This window comes from Thunnus maccoyii, chromosome 8 (assembly GCF_910596095.1).
Source record: "Thunnus maccoyii chromosome 8, fThuMac1.1, whole genome shotgun sequence".
NCBI classification, from domain to species: Eukaryota; Metazoa; Chordata; class Actinopteri; order Scombriformes; family Scombridae; genus Thunnus; species Thunnus maccoyii.
This window is the reverse complement of record NC_056540.1, coordinates 17,510,078-17,531,856: the sequence shown is the minus strand read 5'-3', so window position 1 is coordinate 17,531,856 and position 21,779 is coordinate 17,510,078. Positions and strand designations below refer to the sequence as shown.

General features: G+C 42.4%; 1 protein-coding gene across 7 annotated transcripts; it reads left to right on the top strand.

Moving 5' to 3' along the window:
• The first annotated feature begins 710 nt into the window (after positions 1-710).
• LOC121901795 (catenin delta-1-like) lies at positions 711-20,121 on the top strand. 7 transcript variants are annotated; one of them, XM_042418773.1, is made up of 22 exons: positions 712-874; positions 6,677-6,812; positions 8,523-8,686; positions 11,131-11,199; positions 11,301-11,420; positions 11,663-11,922; positions 12,559-12,843; positions 12,937-13,177; positions 13,313-13,535; positions 13,726-13,918; positions 14,040-14,157; positions 14,273-14,429; positions 14,652-14,669; positions 14,960-15,028; positions 15,439-15,566; positions 15,794-15,944; positions 16,106-16,298; positions 16,527-16,735; positions 16,839-16,880; positions 16,998-17,065; positions 17,279-17,380; positions 19,169-20,121. In XM_042418773.1, exons 3-21 carry the CDS (start codon positions 8,528-8,530, stop codon positions 17,336-17,338), a joined length of 2,763 nt encoding a protein of 920 aa, XP_042274707.1. In that variant the 5' UTR covers positions 712-874; positions 6,677-6,812; positions 8,523-8,527; the 3' UTR covers positions 17,339-17,380; positions 19,169-20,121. The 7 variants fall into 7 exon arrangements, with proteins under 7 accessions (XP_042274709.1, XP_042274707.1, XP_042274710.1 ...); XM_042418774.1 differs by lacking the exon at positions 712-874 and adding an exon at positions 978-1,700; XM_042418775.1 differs by lacking the exon at positions 6,677-6,812 and having other exon boundaries at positions 711-874.
• Positions 20,122-21,779: the final 1,658 nt, after the last annotated feature.

The following is a 21,779-nucleotide window of genomic DNA, read 5'->3' as shown; positions in this document are numbered from 1 at the left end:
ACTGGGGGAAATTCCTTGCATTGTTCCTCTTTCCACCCTGCCCACACTTAAAGTATTGTTTAAAGAGTTTCTGCTTGTTTAACTTGGATTTCACCCGAAAGTCTATGAAGTTAGACACATAATAACCACTAACAAACAGTAAAAATTACTGTAAAAGCCTTACAAATGAGAGAAAACTTGCAAGTCTGCAACTTAAACTCGGGATTTTAGAAGTACTGTCATGCATGACTTACTAATCAAGTGTTAACAGTGACTGATCACGAGCAATCTGCTACTGATCGGGTGTATGCGGAGGCGGTGATGGTCACTGGTAGTGGTTTTATGTGCCAAAAGTTTTGTCGCGTTGATGAGGAATGCTGTTGTTGTACTTCCCCAAGAAATGCTGCTTCCTCTCAGGCTATTGTTCTTGGGCAATCAATGAAATGACATCAGTGTGTGTATATGTGAGGGAGAGGAGAGGGAGCTGCAGGCGGAAACGAATGGGAGGAGAAAGGAGGAGGAGGGCGCAGGGACTTATTCCAGTACTGCACCAGCAGTTATTACAGATTCCCAGTCATATTCCTGCTCATACCGGTCAGCGTGTGTTTCATTAGGGTGGCTGTGTGAGTTCTCAGCTGACTACTGAATGACTGTGGGGCCCGCCCTGCAACTTGTGGCGAACACCTGTATGAGAGGAGGAATTCTGCGTGCGCCGCGTGTGTTTTTTTACGGTAAAGCCGCTTGTTGATCCCGCCCTCTCTTTGATAGAAAAACTCGGTGATGTCGCTTCGTCTTTAACGAGCTTGACCCAGAAGCCAGGGAAGGAGGGGGAAAAAAAGAGGGGAGAAAACACACTAAAAAACGGAATAGTCGGGGGCAGGCTTACCACGAACAGGTGAGTAAAATAAGACGTGTTAGCAGATGGTTAATATAGCGGAGGCCGTGTTTTTTAATGTCTACAGATAGTGGGTGCACTGCAGCGTTGGCAAGGAGTGGTCACATCATCGACAGATCACCAACACGACTCACCGAGCAGCTAACGAAGCTAAAGTTCACTCGGTGCTATGTTTTCTACCGTGCTCACTCTTGATAGCAAACACAAGAAAGCCTCGCACTCAACGCGATAATAGCGACAGATACCGTGAATATCGTGTAAATTAGCCCCGAAAAAGGCCGCTTTAACTTCAGCTCTTGCGGGCTAATCTGTGTTTGCTATGCTAAACACGCTAGCCTGGCTGTCGGCTATGTGTGTGTATGTGGGTTATTGTGATGCTAACGTAGCAAGACAGCCAAACCAGGTCACACGGGTGCAGAGTCGAGCTTTTTTTTCCCTCCTCACCAACTGTGGCTGATTTGATTTCCAACATTGTCATTTATCTGGGCAACGTTAGCACAACCACCGAGTAACTCAACGCTCAAATGCGTGTGTCTTTGTTTGAGAGACTCGTTTTTTTTATACCGGCGTCTCATTGTTGTTCAGCTGGCGGTTAGTTAATGCTGCCAGTTCTGGTCGGTGCTGCTGCCCTAGATTTTTTTCTTTCTCTCTCTTTTTTAGTAAATCAGTTCACGACAGTCTGTGCTATTTGGCCAGAACTGCGGAATGCTAGCTAACTGCTAGCGGCTCCGGATGGCTCACGGCTGGTAGGAAAAACGGGATTTGGATGAGTTCAACGGGGAAAATGACAACGTGACTACATACAGATACACCATATAGATACATAGTGAGTAGATGTGCACATCTTCTGTGCTTTAACATAGATATTTTATCATGTTGCCTCGTCTTTAACCGTCTTTCTATCAGGGAAAAAGTAGATTTCAGCACCTTAACGGTTCTCACTAAGGTGTAGTTCAAAGGTAATCGTAAACCTCTCAACTCTTTTTTTTTTTCTTTTGTCAGTCCTGTTTTGTGTATTTGAGTTCGTTTTTTTTAGGGTGGTGGTCGTCCAGTTGTGGTGTGTTGTCACACAGGCTGGGATTTGTTTTTTTTAGGTCTGTTAGTTTGTGAACCTGTTGGGTGGGTCTTGTGTGAACATGTTTTGGTAGGGAAATACCTGGGTGTGGATAACTGTCAGCCTGAGAGACTGAACAGGTTAACTAGCCGCCCCCCTTGTAAACATTACTGTACAAATTTAAGGGAACTTTACTTGTTTATATCCATTTTATGCTAATTTGTACTTCTGCATCACTACATTTCAGAAGAAAACATTATGCTTTTTACTCCACTACACTTATTTACCACTTTATAGTTAGTTTTTTTTTAGTTTTCTTAGTTAGATTTCTTTTTTAAAATGCAATATGCACTTTGAGCCGCATTGGTGTGTGAAAGGTGCCTTTATAAATAAAGTGTATTATTATTTAAAAAACACATGATACACTTATTTAATTCCCTAAAGTATCTTAAATTGGCTCGACATTGATGAACTACAGGATTAAAATGCTTTTATTGGTTAGTGATTTAAAAACAAACACATAATAATATAACACTCTCAAAGAAGCCAGTCTGCATAACAAGTACTTTTGATACTTATTTTACTGATAATACTTACGCACTTAAGTAACATTTCGAATTCATGACTTTTAATTGTAGTAAAGTATTTGTAGTCTACAGTATTTCTACTTTTACTTAAGCAAAGGATCTGAATACTTCCGCCACTGTGTTTGCACAGTATGTGTGTGTGGGTTATGTGTCTGTAGCTGATTTGATGTTGGCTCTGATGTGCTGCAGGTGCCACCACTAATAACACCATATGCCACCGAACACCCATTTATCAGCCTTTTCCTGACTGCTTCTTCGTCTCCGAGTCATTGTTTGACTGTTGATGCGTGCTCCCAACTCCGGCTGCAATTGTGTCTGCTCTCTTGAGGTGTGTGCAGGTTAATCCACAGCGACCTAATGTGTTTGTGTGCGTGCGTGTCTGTGTCTGTGCGTGCACTTTAACGTTGTGTGTGTGTATGTGTTAGGAGGTAAGTGGATTAGCGGGCTAAAGCTTCAATCCCATTACAAGCCACGCTCAGCTTAAACAAGCGGCCGGTGCCATCACACACATTTCAGCATCAGGTTACCTAGAGGTGCGTGAACAGATGTGCATTTTGACAGTGACTGTGTTGTTTCAGGGAGCTACTGATGGCAGGTGTAGGCACTTATTTCATGAAGCAGTGTTTCATTACGTGCACAAAGGCTGTATTGTTGGTTACACGTTCATATGATCACAGATGTCTTCTGACAGAGTTGAGTGAGTCATGCTGACTGACAGTCCGCTATCAGATGGAGCTGTGTGACTCGTGGTGTGTAAGGGCATGATCAGATGTTTGAGGAGTGTGTGTGTGTGTGTATCGTTGACCTTTTACATCCCTCTGCTTGACATTTTGAACTTTTGCTGCCATCATGTTGGGAAAACAGAGCATGACCCTTTACTCTGTGCTTACTCTGTCCTTACTGTAAATGTAGTGAATGAAGACATGAGATCAGCGTGCATGACAGTCCAAGATGTTTTTATCTTTTACCAGTTTGTTCTTTTTCTCAAGATTTGTGTTGTTGCTGTATTTCTTTCTTTCTGTTCCAGCCTTTGTCTTCTTAGAGAAAAAAACTAGGCCTGCAACAAAAAATTATTTTCTTGATTAAATGGCAGAATAGAGTGAAAAATGCATAATCATAATTTCCCAGAGCACAAGGTGATGTCTTCACATTGCTGGTTTTGCCCATTTAAGAGACCAAAACACAAACATATTTATAATTTACTATCATAGAAGACTAATAAACCACAAACTATTCACATTTGCGATGCAGGTGAATTGTTATCTAAATTGTTTGATTCATTTTCTGTCTATCGACTAATCTTTTCATACAAAAATCAACAAGAAAGTGCTGATTCAGTTGTTAAACTATGGAAAGGCTGTCTTCCTTAAACAACCAAAAGATGAAAATATGATGTTTCAGCCATAAGAGAAAATTACTTCCGAAAGATTATGAATGCAGAACCGAAAACAGTATACGGACAATAATATTAGCAAAAAAGGGAAGTGGTTTGTGGTCGCATGATCAGCATATCGACCGTGGGGGATTTTCAATGCAGAACCACTTAAAGGAGGAATCCAGCCATCCATGGGTGGTTTATTAAAGTGTGCATCCTATATGCTCTCATGGTTTATGTGTATATGGAGTCCTAGTGAGGAGAATGGTTCTTGGCGAACCAATATAGCTCTTGCGTCCCTTTACTCATCTCTGATGTAGAATCCATAACATCCTGTTTCTCAGGAAGTGGGGAGAAGGGGAAAGGGAGGGGAGTGGTGATGGGACAGCACTGATTGTTTTCATTGTTCAACGAAACTCACCGCTGACTTCCAAGGCCAAAACTAACAGCTGTGAAAGGCGGAGGGGCAGAAGTCATGAGTGTTAATACGGCGACATTAGCTCGACCCCCCCCCCCCCCCCCCCCCCCCCCCGGTCCTCTCTCCCAGACACACACACAAACACAGATGCACACAAATGTGGATGCGGACCTTTTGCACGCTTGACTGGATGTCCTCCTTGCTGTCCAACTTTTTTCACACTTGCGCTCGTGCTCTCAGTTGCAACAAACTTCTCATTGTTCCACCAACCTCCCGGACTGACAGCTGCAAATTCCCTCCTCTGGCTGCGGTTTAACCACACACACACATTCCCAAGTACACTTGCCAAGAAATATCACTCGCAGTTTATAATTCATCTTGCATGAATGACAGCTATGCTCATTACTGAAAAAAAGATAGCATGTTAATGATAATTACTTGCTGTGTCTGAGACAAGATAAGGAGTGAGACAGTGTTTATATGAGGTATCAAATTATGGAAATATGCCAGATTAGTATAGATTTGATTAAATAGTTTCTGTTTCTTTATCTCTGGGTCATTGTGACGGGTAACTTTGCCTTGAAATGCTGCATCTCAGTGCAGTAAACACAGAGTCCTGCTAAGGTCTTTTTTTTTTTTTTTTTTACAGTGCAGTGGATGAGTGGGTGGGCTGCTGTGCTGAATTGGCTGGAGACAATGTTAGGAATGCAAGATTAGCTTTTATCTTTTGTTCAGCTCTCCTTTCCTTATCTCTTCCCCCTTTTGCTTTGCTTTACCCTCTCGCTAACCTTCAGTCTTTTTCAATGCCTGTCTTTCTGCTCGTTTTATGTGCTTTCCGCTCTTACACTCTGCCCATCTCTGTCTGTAATAACAGGCCTGTCCTGGCTGTGACCATATATAGGCATGTGTGGTACAGGACAGCGGTTTTTGATTTGCTCAGGTGGGAGGTTATGGCTCTGGGCCGCCACAACCACTAAGCAAAGGGTTGTGTATGTGTATGACATCATGTCTTCCTGTCGGTCATTCCTATCCCACATGCAAATCCTGGTTTTGGTTTTAAAAATTCTTGCTAAGTGCACTTCAGCCACTCCCTGTTTTCTCATCAGGTCAACCGGCCATCCTACTTCCCTCCCCTTTTTCCCACACTGGGCACACCCCAAGCTGGAAGTTACGGGGGTGTGTGTGTGTTAATCATTCATTTGACACACATACAGGAACAGAAACGGCCTCTGCACAGTCATTTTACCAGCTTAAGGGTGGCGTAATAGTTTTTCAAACTGTGATATCATCTTATCATGTCTTAATTTGCACAATCTGATGTAGGTGAAACTGTGAGTCAGTCGTCTACCTCTCGCCTGTTGGACTCATCACACCTTTTGTTCATGTTTTTATTTGCACTTGTGAACCCTCTACCTGTTGTGCACATAAACACCTGCTGCTTGAAATGTAAATACAGGTTCCTGCTTTTTTTCCCCACCAAATCACTGCGGGTCCTGTTTCGAAACGTGTGTCTTTGCATGTTGGCTAGACAGACGGAGACATTGAGAAACTGAAATTGGTCAACCTTCCTCAAACTTGTCTAACTGGTCTTGCAGGTGTGTGTGTGTGTGTGTGTGTGTGTGTGTGTGTGTGTGTGTGTGTGTGTGTGTGTGTGTGTGTGTGTGTGTGTGTGTGTGTGTGTGTGTGTGTGTGTGTGTGTGTGTGTGTGTGTGTGTGTGTGTGTGTGTTGGGGGGAAAACAACAGAGTTTATTCACCTTTCAAGCCAGGCCTGACAGGGAGCCAGGCTGCTGCTGTATCCACTGATAAGGGGATCTGAGTCTCCACTTGTTTGGCTCTGATATAACAATGTCTTTTTACTCGGAGCACAGCCGAGATAACAAAGAGAGAGAGGGGGAGGGATAAAGTCGGCAGTTAAGTCGAGAGAACAGGAGTAGCGGACTGACAGTCGGGCCAGAGGTAGATGTAGACTGATTAGAGAAGAAGGTCTGGTAGAAAAAGAGGTTTTTGGAAGATGTTAGAGTTTCTAAAACTGTTTCTGTTTATGCTGACAGTCAATGTTCTCTGACCCAGAAAGAGCTGAGGTTGGTCGACTTCCCGCAGCTAGCTGCCGTCCGCAGGCCAAATGTTGAATAAATACAGGGTGTGTCTGAAGGCTGGTGCTACTGTATGTCTCTCTCTCTCTCTCTCTCTCCGTGTCTGTGTCTCGCTGTTTTTTGTGCACACAGAGCAAACACATCCTCGTTGACACACTTGCACGGTATTCTCACTATGTTGCTGTTTTTCAAACAGGGGTGCCTTCACTAAAACATCTCTCCCTCTCTTTTTATTTTCTTCCCTCGATCTTTCACTCTCTCTCTCTTTCTGCAGTTCATTCCTCCCTGTCGATCCTCCTGTTTCTGGGCTCGGTGGTTCGGTGACCTTCTACCCATGAGCAACTAGAGCTCAACCTCTGACCTTGGCGTGATCTCTCACCTCTTCTAACAAACCACGCCCACAGGTGAAGGTGTGTATTTCAGATTTTCTGACTCTGATGTGAGGCTCTGCAGTGTGTTTCTGTTGTGCTTAAACCATAAAGAGAAGTGCGCAGTTCTCCCTGGACTGTATCGTGTTAAGCTTCATCCTAAAAGTACAAAAAGTGCTGCTCGTAATCTGAGACAGGCCTCATCCTCAGTTTTCTATAGATACTGCATCTGTATTATCATAAATTGTGCTCCAGTCACAGAAAATGTGGATAGCTTAAATTTAGACCTACGCCAGGCTTCCAGACTTAACTCCTCATATTCCTCTAAATGGTGGAAAGAAAACAATGCTGTAGACTTTTTAAGAGTAGGTTTTTTAGTAGCGCTGCAGCAATGCGTCAGTGCTGTTTTGCAAAGTCTACACACACAGAGACACTGCAGAGGTTTTATCTGAAAACATCAGTCTCTGTCCATCGACCATATTTAAGAAAGTACTTTCTGTTGTGTTGTCTGAGAGGATCAGAAGCCCAGAGAACCCCACCATGCATACATCGAATGGTAATGAGTTTATTGAGCTGCATTTAGAGGATGGTCCTAAAGACAAATGTAATATTTCAATAAACATTTCCACATTATGTTGATCAATATGTTACAATATTTATGGTCAATGCAGTAAGCAGGGTTTTAAAGAGTCTCCCCTCCATCGTCCGTACTTCTGTCCTTCTGTCAGACCAGATAAATTTACAGCAGCATGCTAGTCAAGTGAATTATGCTTTAATGGCAATAATTGGTAGCTTTCATTCTGAGATGTTGTTTCATTTGTCACCAACCTGGAATAACTGTAGGGCTTATAGTTCACAGTGTAACACGACTCTTGTGATATACTGTTGGTTACAGTTATTTTCATTATTGATCTACAGATTGTTTTCTCAATTAATCGTTCTGTATAAAATAGGATGTGAAAATAATGAAAAATCCTCATTATAGCCCACAGTATGTTCAAATTGCTTTTTTTTTTTTACATGGTCAACAGTCTATAACCCAAAGATGTTAAATTTACTAGTATATATGGCAAAGAAAAACATCAAATCCTCACATATGAGAAGCTGAAACCAACAAAAGTTTGCCATTTATGCTTGAAAAATGACTGAAATGATTAATTATCAAAATAGTTGTCTGTCATTTGACGAATTGTCTCAGCTCTAGTTTCATCAATGCTATGTGGACAGGTGTTGGTCAAAGTGGCATGAAATTTGAGTAAGACAGCCGCCTTTTTAAAGTCTGTGCGCCAGGAAAAAACCTCATTGAATGAATCATTACGCCATGACAGGCTTTCAAAGGAATAGACGTACAAAAAACCCCCAGTATCTGAAGAAGTGTTCATGTCTGAGTTTCAACCACAAATATGTCTTTACAGTGGTAGTAACTGCTATATATTCATTATTGAGGGCAAAGCCACTGTTATGTAATCCCTACAGTGCCCATAGCTTTCCAGGAAGGCTTTTTTCCAAGAAGGCGTCCGAGCTTCAGCCACCAAACAAAATCTGTCAGCAGACAAATCAGGCTTAAGCTTCCTACTTAATGTCAGACCCCAAAAAGCTGGCATCCTCCGGATCCTTTCTATACTTTGTTTGAAGAGTTGTGTCTGTGTTTTTGTAAGACAGCGCTGTAGTGTGTGTGTGTGTGTGTATGAGGCTGTATGGATGTGTGTAACGCCCCCCTCCCTTCCCCTCTCTCCCCTTGGGGCCGTGTAGTGTGTATGGAGCAGTGTGAGAGCGCAGCGGCTCTGCTGGAGTCGGTCAGGGAGCAGGAGGTGCAGTTTGAACAGCTGACCCGGGCGCTGGAGGAGGAGAGGAGGAGAGTGGGCCTCCCTGCCACCAGCCCCTCGGCGCTGGGTCGCCCCCTCCCTCACACACAGGTAAACGCTCCCCAACAAACCATAACATCCCCGTCCAAAGCGTCTCATAGCCCCCCACCACCTTCCATCTTCATCTTCCTCAACACCACATAGCTAATACTCCTCCAAATATCCGGATCCCTGTGAATTCATGCATCATTTTCCTCCCTCTGGCATCCGCCCACCCATCAGTAAAACTTGTCTCTGCCTCCGTCCCGGCCTCCTCTCCACCAGCGCTCGGCCAGTTTGTGTGTGTGTGTGTGCGTCACCGTTAAACGTCTGTCTGCATTTATACTGTATCTCGCAAGCCTATCTGTCTTTTTCAGCCCTCATCTGTAAACATATGGGTCCGTGCCTGCACATAGTTTCAACACTTCTAACATGCCTGAGACGGTCATCATCACACACGTTCAGCATGCCTTCACTCACCGGATACATTTGACACACACACACACACACACACACACACATATATATATACACCTTTCATCAGTTCCCGCTGTGGAATCTCAGTTATTTCCCTCCTCTGCTTCAGCATGTCGTGTGATGGAATGGGGTCATCTGTCGTGCATGTGTCGCATATCCCAGCATCCAGTGTGTATAGTAATGAACAGGCTTCTTTTAATACATTGATTTTTGTCTCTTATTTTCATTTAAATCATTTAAAAAACTCTTTAATTCATCATTTCCTGTTTATATTGTTCCTGTTATATTCTAAGTTTTCCTCTGCATGAAAGTTTCTTTTTATATATTGACCTGATGCATGATATTGCAAGCTCATTGATTCAATTATTTGATAAAATGACTTATATTTTTTATGTTTCTACTCAGTCTTACAGCTTATGTGTTAGAGTTGAGCAACATAATGATATATTCCTTCAGACAGTATCTATTTTTCTACTATTAGAGGTTTTGACATACTGTTTATACTGTGATATCACTTTAATATGTGTGGTTTTATGAGACAGTTTTATTGGCAAATGAAAGACTTTCATAAGGCAAAATTTGATTCTCATATGATTATTTTTCATCATTCTACTGATGTTCTTTGATCTGTGAGGTATTTAACTTGCTTCCTCAACTGAAAACATTCCCACCTGATTATTTTATGTATAAACCGTTAACTCAATTGATTTTCCTCCACATTTTTGTTGATATTGCAATAGTAAATAACCACCATGACCGAGGATCTTTTACTATATCGCCCAGACCTTCTATCTCTCTGTGCCATGTTGCTGAATCTGTCTTTTTTTTTTTTTTTTTTTTTTTTAAGTTGAACAGCTAAACTGCTCTGAGAGTTTTAAGACTTTAACTCTGCTGAGCTGTTTGGTTGGCTGGACACAGTTTTACTGTCTCCTTCTTGTTGTGTTTTTTAGTCTCACTTGACCATCAGGGAGAGTTAAACTTCGGTTAGGTGACTACAGCAGAGCCATTGTCGCTACGCTGTCAGATTACACCAAAGGTCAGACGGTGCATTCAGGGATTGCCAGTTTAAGCATCTTTTCCAGCTCTTGGCACTGTACACTGAGAGAACATAACAGTGTCAAATTTGTCCCTAAATATTTTTCTTGCTTAAAGGACTTGCTGACGTTGATTAGATCTTCTGTTTTGACTTTGTGAATTCTTGGAAGTATTTGATTAGTGTGTTGTGGCTGGAGGATGAAGGCTAAGAAAGATTTTGGCCTTGTGCTGTGAGTGTTTTATTTCTAATAATGATAATAATAATAACTATGATGATGATAATTATAGCCTTTCATTCAGAGCACCTCTCCAAAAGTAGGACTCAATTGTGAGTAAATGGTGATTTATAGGAAGGACCAGCTGGAGAGGAAGTGTGCCCTTCTTGTACAATCTAATCTGTACTTCCCATTGCTTTTTGATAACAGCCCTGCCTCCTTGTGGACATAACATGAAGTGCAGTCAGACCTGCTACTTCAACTGAAGCCATTTCACATGGCTTGTAACACTTTTTTTCACTTGTATTGGCACATAACTACTGAACTTATAGTAGCTATGGGTGGTGGAACAGTTGCTGAAAAAGATTTCCAAAGTAGCCCAATTGTGTTATGTTCACGTCACTGAGCCTGAGACTACTGCTGATACAGAGTATGAGGTAGAAAGTGCCAAGCTTATACAGTGTGACAGTCACTGATGACGTAACAGATGAGAGGAGGAGGAAGGCGGGTGTGAGGATGACTGGCTACGTTCCAAAATGTCCTCCCTGGTGTCTGGCAGTGAATCACAGGCTATAAACATACAGGGACGGTTGGGTCAGCACAGAATGTGCTTCAGCAGCTGTAAAATCATCTGGGTGGTTGTAAGAAAGTAGACGGCAGTGACTGGAAATCCATGCTTTCAACCTCACCTGTATTACTGTCTGAGTAAAACTGTTGGTGGCATGATATAATTTATCATTTTTACACTGTGTATTTCACAGTCGTGTGTCTTTCTCTCTGCTATTACAGAACGGGCGTTTAGGGGATGCAGACATAGAACGACTGAAACTAACTGACTCATACATTAACGGCACACAGGTATGTGATTCTGGATATAATTTATCTAGTAAACCTGAGTTTAATTATTATTTGTTTCTGCAATAAGTATAGTATATTTAAACATGGGGTTTGTGCTACAGTACAGGATGGTTGACCCTGCACACGGCGCTCTAGATGAGAGCTACACACCGGAGGACGACTCCCAGGAAGTACACTCAGTCTTCTCTGAAGAAGGAACCACACGACGGTCAGACAATGGGGTAGGTGATAGGATACATGCTCCAAGATATCATCAGACCCTTAAAAATTCCTGCCAAGGCTTGGATAAGAATCATGGAGGCAACTATTTTTTACTACTTCTTATCAAGATAAAAACGAAAGAGAAAGCAAGACACAGAAGAGAAAGTAGTTTTTCAGTTGTACTGGGAAATTCAGGAAATTCCCTATGACTGTTTTATCAAAAATACATTTTGCTATACTGCCCCATCTCATTCTCCCTCAGATGAAGAAACCAATCTCACGCACAGTCCTGCCTTCCGACTCAATGTCCATCGACGGGGGCTTGTCAGTGTCGGGTATGGGTGGCTACAGCGCCACACTGGACCGTCCTTATAGGCAGGTTGGAGGAGGAGACTATCCCACCGCCACAGTGCCCAGGAACTACCACTACGGCCCTGTAATGGGTTATAATGACTACCAGACTCCACCATCTGAGGCGTACACCAGCCTGAGCAGGGGCTCACACATGGACGACCGCTACAGGTACAGAACCCTTACGAGATTGTTATATGTCCAGATTATATGGTGTCAGTTCATCCTAATGAACTACACAGTAATCATTTATCTTTACCAGTGTATAAAAAAGCCTTTTTATTATAAGTGTTACATTTATACCACTATGACACACAAACAAGAAGTAGGAATGTGTGTTGTACCCATGTCTGAACTATTAAAACCTGAATGTCAGCTGTGACAGATTATTCCCTGGTTGTCACTGTTAACACAGACTTGGATCTATAACTAATTTACACATTCGTATCACTCTTTAACCCCAGAATGACTCAAGACCTAAAATAAACCTTGTATATTTGCGAAACAGAATTGTACAATTGTTTTTCAGTTCCCCAATATTGGCCACTACAATATTTACTCACCACATGATTTCCCTCCTTTTGTTTTCACTTTATGGAAAGTTAATCTTTGTGCTCTAATCATCAAGTAAGTCTGAGACTGACGAGAGCAGAATTTCTGGTCGAGAGGGCCAGAAGTCAACACCAAATTAACTGTACACTAAGCTATACTTACCGTAGACTATTTCTAGAACTTTTTACCCCATTCAAACCAACACTTGAACTCTGGTCAGAAGCAGGATTCACCCACTATCACATCTTTCTTCAGGCCGGTCGATGGCTACAGGACTCTGGATTCTGGCTACCGGGCCCCGAGCCGTCAGCAGCTGGACCCCTATGCAGCACAGCCCCAGGTGGGCCGGGGAATGAGGGCCATGGGCTCAGCCATGGAGATGCGGTATGGCCACGGCCACTACGGGCTTGAGGATGACCAGAGGAGCGTGGGATATGATGACTACGGCATGGGGCCTCCACCCATGCACCCTGGAGGTTACGGCACTATGCCACGCCTTGGACCTGGCCCCGGTGGTACTATGGACAGACGAAGACTCAGGTAAAACATTAAGCGGATTGTGTAATATTGAACATCTTAGTTGTGACGCACCTAACAAATATTTCTCTATTCATCTCCTCGTGCCACATGCAGGAGCTGTGAGGATACTTTGGACGGTGATATGGGAGGAGGTGATCCGTATACCTGGGGCGTTCCCATGACGATGGAGAGGGGGAGTATGGCTTCACTGGACAGCACACTGAGGAAGGGTCCTCCTACTTCATGGAGACAGCCAGAGCTGCCGGAGGTGATCGCCATGTTGAACTACCGTCTGGACCCTGTCAAGACCAACGCAGCTGCCTTCCTCCAGCATCTCACATTCAAAAATGACAAGGTGAGCAAGCCAACTGTCACATTTTTAAATTAAGTATAACAGCACGGTTGTTTATCTCTTTGTACCTTGTCTATTTGGCAAATCCTTGATTTTTTTTTTTTTTTTTTTTTTTTTTTTTAATGTGCGTTTGTCCAGGTTAAGTCAGAGGTGCGTCGCCTGAAGGGAATCCCAGCCTTGGTGTCACTGCTGGACCACCCCAGCAAGGATGTGCACCACTCAGCCTGCGGAGCGCTAAAGAACATTTCATATGGACGAGACCAAGACAACAAGATCGCCATCAAGAACTGCGATGGAGTGCCAGCTCTGGTCAGGTTACTGAGGAAAACCCACGACCAGGACCTCACTGACACTATCACAGGTATCACTATTGTTTGTTACCAGTTGTAGTCTTTTGATTTCACGTCAAATCGGCAGACATTAAATACCAGAGGGGAATAATTGAGAAACTAGTTAGACCTTTGGACATTCCTCGGTTATATTTTATTATTTTAAGGGCCAAACTATATGCTGTTTTACTGATAGTGACGACATTTAATCTGTCATCCCAGGAACCTTGTGGAACCTCTCATCCCACGACTCTGTAAAGATGGAGATCGTGGACCACGCCCTGCACGCCCTAGCTGACGAGGTGATAGTGCCCCACTCGGGCTGGGAGCGAGGGAGCAACGGAGGAGAGGAGAGCTGCAAACCACGCCATCTGGAGTGGGAGACCGCCTTGACCAACACTGCTGGCTGCCTTAGGTACAAGAGTGATCAACGAATGGAAAGCACAGTCTGAGAAGAGAACGGAGAGATTTATTTTGAGAAGAACATGAAATTATACCTTTTTTTTTTTTTAAAAATTTTTTGCTCTCTTCAACAGGAATGTGAGTTCAGAACGCAGCGAGGCCAGGCGAAAGCTGAGGGAGTGCACAGGATTGGTGGACTCACTCATGTACGTCGTCCAATCACAGATCAACCGCAAAGATGTGGATAATAAGGTAATGGTTCACTGTTCAAAGCTACTTTTACTGGATTACAATATTTGGTCCTTTTTTAATCATGAGACCAAACATGTCTAACTCCACCTTTTGATCATCTCGTCCCTTCCTGCAGTTGGTGGAGAACTGCGTCTGCCTCTTGAGGAATTTGTCCTATCAGGTTCACCGTGAGGTCCCCAGCTGTGAGCGCTACGCTGAGGCCGCGCCCCTCAACCAGGGACCCGCACCTGGCGCCAACAAAGGTGGCTGCTTTGGCTCTCGAAAGGGCAAAGGTCAGTGTCAGACGGCTTTTACTGGTTCAAGTTGCACAGTGTCTGAGAGATTTTGCTGCTGGGTTTGAGCTTGTTGGTGGCGGAAGCACCTGTTGCTGTTTTTCACACTCGACCACTGTTTCCTTCCTTTTCCTCTTCTCTCTCTCCTTCGTCCTTCCTCTTTCCTTTCTCCTTTCTTTCTTCACTCTCCTTCCCTTCCTCCTGTGTCTCTTCTGTATTTAGATGAGTGGTTTTCCAAAGGTAAGATTGTCCTCTTGGTGAAACTATTCACCACTTATCAGCCATCTTACTAACGCAGAATGTTGTTCACTAAAGAAATGAGAATGTCTAATAATGTTGAATTCACATCCAGTTCATGGGCATGATCACCTGACGTCACACAGACGACATTGCATGGTCACAGTGCTTGTTCCACCGGTTGCATGGTCGCATTTTACACGTGAATGCTCATCTCAACCCACTTCACTCACTACTTTCTTAGTTCTTCAGCTCAATCTTACCTCTTCGTTTTATTCCTTTTCTGTCTGTAGGAAAGAAGGATGGAGACGATGGAAGTGGAGACCAAGTTGACATTCCAAAGAGGACAACACCTGCCAAAGGTGTGTGGGGTTTTTCCTTTTTCCTCTGAGTCATTTATTATTTAACGGTCTGTCAGGTTGCAGGCTTATCTGATCCCCACATGTCTTGTTTAGTTCTGTGTGCGGCTGTCAGTCTTTGTGTGAAATTACTAAATGAAACCTGCTGCTTTCCCGTACAAAGATTAAATCTGATTCCAGATTAAGTGGGTTTCTTTATGTTTTATGATATTGTTTCCATCACACTACACTGGTATTCAAGTGTGACTGTGTTACTTGCTTTTAGTCATATTTAATAAACTTTCAGGATGGTCAAGTCTGAAAATTCAGCTATTAGTGATTTATGATAAAGACTTGATCTGTGTGCAGTGTAGTTTAATGTCTGCCAAACTCTGTAAATCTAAATTGACACCCTCTCTTTCTGCTGACCTCAGGTTATGAGCTGTTGTTCCAGCCGGAGGTGGTTCGTGTTTACACATCACTGCTCAGAGAGAGCAAGAATCCCTCAGTCCTGGAGGCTGCTGCCGGTGCCATCCAGAACCTGTGTGCAGGCCGGTGGACGGTTAGTACTACTGCTTAACTAACGTTATCTGTGCTGTTAAAAAACAAACAAAAAAAGCACAATATATGTTCTCAAGAGAAGTCACAGTCTTAAATCAAATCTGAATGACCTTCAGCTGTTTGGCTCTGTTAAAAAGTTAAAGTCAGCTGTGTTGTTTTTCTTACTGGAATGAAACCTTTGATGTAAAATAATATTCATCACTCCCTCTCTGTGTGCTCGTTCTCCAGTATGGTCGGTATATTCGGGCCACGGTTCGTCTGGAGAAGGGTCTTCCCATGATGGCAGAGCTACTGGCTCATGGCAATGACCGTGTGGTTCGGGCGATGTCCGGAGCCTTGAGGAACCTTGCCATCGACAACCGTAACTGTGAACTGCTCGGTACGATTGTTGGATTGTATAAAACTCACATATTATATCAAAGACTATGCCTTTTAATTTTTGAGTTTGCTGGATGATAATGAAGTTTATTATGCTTCCTAGTCTTTGCATGTTTGTGAAAATCTGGATTTTATTATACCCAAACTGTGTTTCTTCTGCAGGTTTGCATGCAGTGCCTCATCTTGTGGCCAACCTCCCTGGAGGCCAGAGCCAGTCTGGGCGCACTCTATCAGAGGAGACGGTCGTGTCTGTACTGAGCACGCTCGCCGAGGTGCTAGGCAACAGTCTGGAGGCAGCAAAGACCCTTCGAGCCTCGCAGGGCATTGAGAGGCTGGTGCTTATCAATAAGGACGGGTAAGCTAAGATTACAGAGGGGAAACATGGTGCTTCCAGTATGTTTTCTTGCTGCTCTCATGACTCACAGCTATGAATGCAGCTTGTTGCTCACTGAAAAACAAGCTTAATTTATTAATCACACAGTGCTTAAGTTAAATAGCTCTTATATGTTGAGACATTAAGTGTCTGACTGTTTTTTTTGCTACTGAACTGACTAACATGAACATCTCTCTTTGTGCTCTACAGCAAGCGCTCCGATCGTGAGGTGCGGGGGGCCGGTCAGGTGCTGCAGCTCGTCTGGGCCCACAAGGAGCTACGTCGGCCTCTTGAGAAAGATGGCTGGAAGAAGACGGACTTCATGGTCAACCTCAACCCCACCACCAGCACCACCAACGGCCCGAGCACCCGAGCCAACGGCACCTATGAAGACAGCACCATGCCGCTGCTGGACAGAGGTTTGTGTGAGAAATGATTACAGATGGGATCATTTACAGAAGGAAAAGACTTGATAAAAGCTGATTTTTGTTTTTTTTTTCACTCTGTTTTGCTTCATTTTAGGGGAAAAGAGGGACATGATCCCACTAAATGACCTTGGCCCTGGTTAGTACATTTAACATCACTGCTTTTTTTTTTTTTTAATCAAGACAAACTTATGGAAAATGTGTTTTTAAGATGACATCTGGGGTAACTTTTCTCATTCTTGTCATCTTTTCTCAGAGGCCTACTCTACACTGGACCAGAGGGAGAGGAGACACACTCTGGATGAGACCACAGACACTTTACCGGTACTTTTTAACAAGCTTACACTCATTCACACATTGCTTATTTAACTACACTAACCCCTGACCGCCTGCACCGCTGGAAAGAATTCCTGACTTTAACCTGTTTCCATTTGCAGCCTTTTAAAACCTCACAATTACTGACATTTTTCTTCTCTCAACACTCACTACCTCTTTCCCTCTTCTCTCTCTTCTTCTGTTTCTCTGGTTGTCTCTCAGCGAGGGGTGTATGGGGGCAGAAAGGGCTCCCTGCCCCTGTTGGACTCCTACGATGGTTAGCCCTCCCCCTCCCCTCTACCCCCCTCTGCATGTAACAGCATGGTATGTCCAACTCACCTCTCGTCCTGCATGGACTCTGAGCTCTGGTCCTTTGTCTTCTTACAACTTCAAACCCTCAGGGAAACCTGGTCTTTGTCTACGTTGTGTACAGAGAGACTGGTTGAGGTCTGCTGTACTGATATTTAACTATATGATACCCTGATGTGATGTGTAAACGCCGGTATAGTATGCTGCAAGGTGCTCCTTGTGCATTGTGTCAGTGTGTCAGAGTAGACATGAACCCAGGCTGATAATAAAGATTAATAACCTTTGTTTGTGCAGTAGTGTTGTCACAATACCAGAATTAGACTTTGATATCAAAGCTGGAGTGATTATTCATATTATCGATGATTATTTTCTCAATTAATCGTTTTTTGTGTGTGTGGTCTGTAAAATCTCAGCAAATTGTGAAAAATATCCATCACAAGTTTCCAGAGCCCACAGTTACTTTTCAGAATGTCTTGTTTTGTCCGACTAACAGTCCAAAATCTAAAAAGAATAATTTTATTATCATAGAGTATGAAAACCGTACTTGGTAAGCAAGCATCAGTGAATTTTTACCATTTACTATTACAAAAAATATATATGTATCGGAATTGTTGCCCATTACTTTTCTGTCGATCAACTAATCGATTACTTGTTGCTGCTCTAAAAAATATCATGACTACTGTAACATGGCATCAAAGAAAAAAGTAATTTAATATCACAAAATGAATCCCTTAAGCTTTGTAACTTTTGCACAGGGCTTTTTGACATGATGTTCAGTGCGTATTTTCTGTTTTTTGTGGTCAGCTGTTGTTTACCGTTAAATGTTGTTAAATGACTAAAATCCAGGATCAAACATTAGTCTGCTGCTGTCTGTGCTTTTAAACCTGCAGACTTTGTGCTCTCTAGTGGCTGAACAGGATATTACAACAACATACACACCAGAATATCAACAGATCTAATTTATCTGATTCTTTGTGCGTTCGGTATTAGACGACTTATTGCCTGCTATTGATTAACTTCATATCAGGTTTAGAGTTTGGGGATTAAACAAGAAAAAGCAAATTAATGACACGAATGGTTGTCATTATTTTACAAACTTATTTATCAGCAGTATCGGGGAATTTACTCTAATCCATTGCTGATTTCTTGTTGAATGCAGTTACTAATCATTACTTTCTAGATATTATCTAGTCACTGTTACCTTCTTATCTTTTAGATGATGTGTGTAAAAACCTTCAGTTGTCTCTCTCCTCCTCACAGCTAATTTTATCTGCGTTACTCCTCCACTCCAGATAGAACATTTAGCAGGAGTTGTTTTTACCTTTTTAATCTGTAGAAGGAAAAGATTTGATGTGGTTTTTGATCAGGTCTGCTGCTGTGGTCTGGTGATTCTGACCTGAACACAACTTGCTTTTTACTCTGATCTTTTTTATCTCCACATGCTGTAAATTCACAGAGAGTATCTGTGTTTATAAAAGCTCTTTGTACTTCATCTGCCAACCTACAATTTATTCAACTTGTTCCCTCCTACACATGTTCTGATGGCAGAAGGCACAAAATACTTTGTTAAAAGACGACAATACAGTTCAGTACTTACTCTGATCTATATTAAATGTAATTTTATATTTAAATATTATAGGAGAGTTGGTTATTGTGACAGCACTACTGTTCATTGTGCCATACTTATACCGCAGAGTGAGTCTTTGTGTTGCCTCCGTGTTTATCGTGTAAATTACCCACATTTTATGTTTTCTACTTTTTATTCCGACTAATTAATCAACGTGTCGTTCTCTGTGCTTCCAGAAAAACTGATAGTGTGCATCACCCAGACTGGGCCGTCCCTGCCCTACCACTGCTACTGAGGAGAGAAGATCCAGATGCACGGACTCTCTCCCTCCTCCTCCTCCTCCTCCTCCTCTTCCTCCCCCTTCTCCCTTCTTCTATTTTTCTCTCTCTACCACCAGACAGATGGGACTAGGAAGATGAGAGTTGGCATCCAAAGAAAGTGGTTGTGTGTTGCAGGCAAAAAAAGCGAGGTGCAACACACGCGTGCAGATTACATTACACACCTACTTTTTACAAATTCATTGTAGCAACAGAAATATATTCCGTTTGTTTTTAAATTATAATTATTCTGTAAAGGCAATCACTTTTGTTGACAATCATTTAATTCTGATGTTGTCATCCTGCTTGTTTTTTTTTTTTTTTTTAAATTTTTCCCTGCTATTGTCATCTTTTTTGGTAAATTTTGTCTTGGTCGACACTTTGCTGCCAACACCCGCATCCTGAATTTGTACGTAGACTTCTATGTAGGGTATATACTGTATATATAAAAAGAAAAATGGGATGACTGCATTAGTTTTGGCTCATTAATTTAAATCGTCCCTGTACTGGGATTGTTGGGAGGTTTTGGACGTACCGGCGGGACGCGGCCGCCCTGTAGATTGAGAATGTTGTTTATATAGGATTTATTTTCCTGTCTAGAATTATTTTCTCTCGGTTGGGATGGGCACAGAAGAAGACAAGAAAGGGCAGGTGTGTGTATATTTGTCATACAGTAAACCTGTGGCCGTGAGTGTGTGTGTGTGGAAAATGAATATGGACCTTTTTGAATGAGTGTGTGTGTGTGCACGGACCAGACCCATAAGACCACATGTTGTTCATTTCATCCATTCATATTGTCTGTTTTTTAATCTTGCGCTCCCACTCCAGTGACAATATTTTATTTTTTTTTTTAAATGTTAGTTTTTTTTGTACCAGCTGCCTCTTTTTGTGTTTTAAAACCTTAATTTCCAACTCTTTTTTTTTTTTTTTTTTTCTCCCCATATGAAAGAAATGAGTTTACGCTGCTGTGTTTTAACTTTCCTGTCTGGATTCAGCTGACCAGACCAGTATAACAAACTTGGTAGTAGAAAGTGAAGCTGGGAACATACACTACAAAAACCACTAACACATTTTGTCTTATGGCGGCTTAAAGTGATAAAATCCCTGACTCTACTGTTAAAGATTCACACTATAGATGCAACCTGCTTGAAAAACACTTCAGAGAGACTGTGGAATAATCATCTCCTCTTCAATTCCCATTTATCAAAGAAAAAAATCACTACTTGCTGTGTTTTTTTGCAATGTAGCCACTCATGTATGCACATTGATGTGTGTTTTGTGCTGTTTTTTACAAAAGAAAAACACAAATTTGGGAGACTTCTTCACTCAGAGGAGACTCGAGTTTGGACAGATTGGGAGAGATACATTTAATTTGAGAGGCAGACAAAAAGCACATTTTGATCAATGATCCGTTTTGTCTTTTTTTTTTTTTTCTTCCTATTTCACTTTGTCTGGTTTTGTTTGTATTTTATTTCGGGGGTTTGTATGTGTGGGAGTGGTGGTTGAGAGCATTATGCAATTTGTTCCACTTTTTAGTCCCTGTTTTACCGCTGAGTTGTTTTTATGGCAAAAGAGACCAATCATCTTTGTGTCGTTTTTGTTTTTTTTTCTACTCTCCACATACATAGTATATTTGTAATGTTGCCTATCCATGTAAAATTATGTAACATTCATACCTGCCTTGGCTCTGAGAAGTTGCTTTTTTCAGTAAAGTATGTAACTGGTAATACTGTTGTTTTTTATAAATAAAGATCTTTTCTTAGACAAGATTAAGTGACATGTGATTGATGTGGTGTGGTGTGGTGAGGTGAGGAACAACTGCTGTATCGTGTAGATAAACATGTCTAATTAAAGGGCGACGCTCTGTCCGCCTGAGTAATGTCATCCCCTCGTTCTCGTTAAGGCAAATGGCATACACTCAAATTTGACACTATGTCAGATATTCGCTCCCCAACAGCGCGCTCTATTAGGCCTGTTTATTCGGATGCACTGATTATCGACGCTTTTTATCCGTGAAGTCACTTGTGTCACCAGACCTTTTTCAACTCCCTGCAAACACATTCATGCCCCAACTTAAGAGCTCAAACTGTGCTCAGGTCGTGTGTCTGTGCCTGCATAAACACAAAGTGCTCCGCAGCACAGTTAAACACTGTTAAGTGTTGACATTCTCAGCTTTGCTGTGGTCTCAGGTTTCCTGCTGAGCCGTCATGTACGTGTGTGTGAGGGTGTGTGTTTGTCAGGCTCTAGACATGAAGAAGGAACGCACGAGGGTTGTTTGAGGACACGAAAGCGTCTCCAGTATGCCTGAAATGTGTCCAACACAGATTGAAAAGCAGCTGCTGGATCACGAGGGCGTTAAGTGCACATCAGAGTGTGAAAGTTTGATATTAGTCAGGTCATGATGTGTAGTATGTGTCAGCCTGTGACCCAAACAGTCACAATTTCTCACAGTACCTTTAAATGTTGACTTGAAATGTGAATGTAGATGTTATAGATGAAGACACTTCTGGGAACTGAAAAATACAAGTTC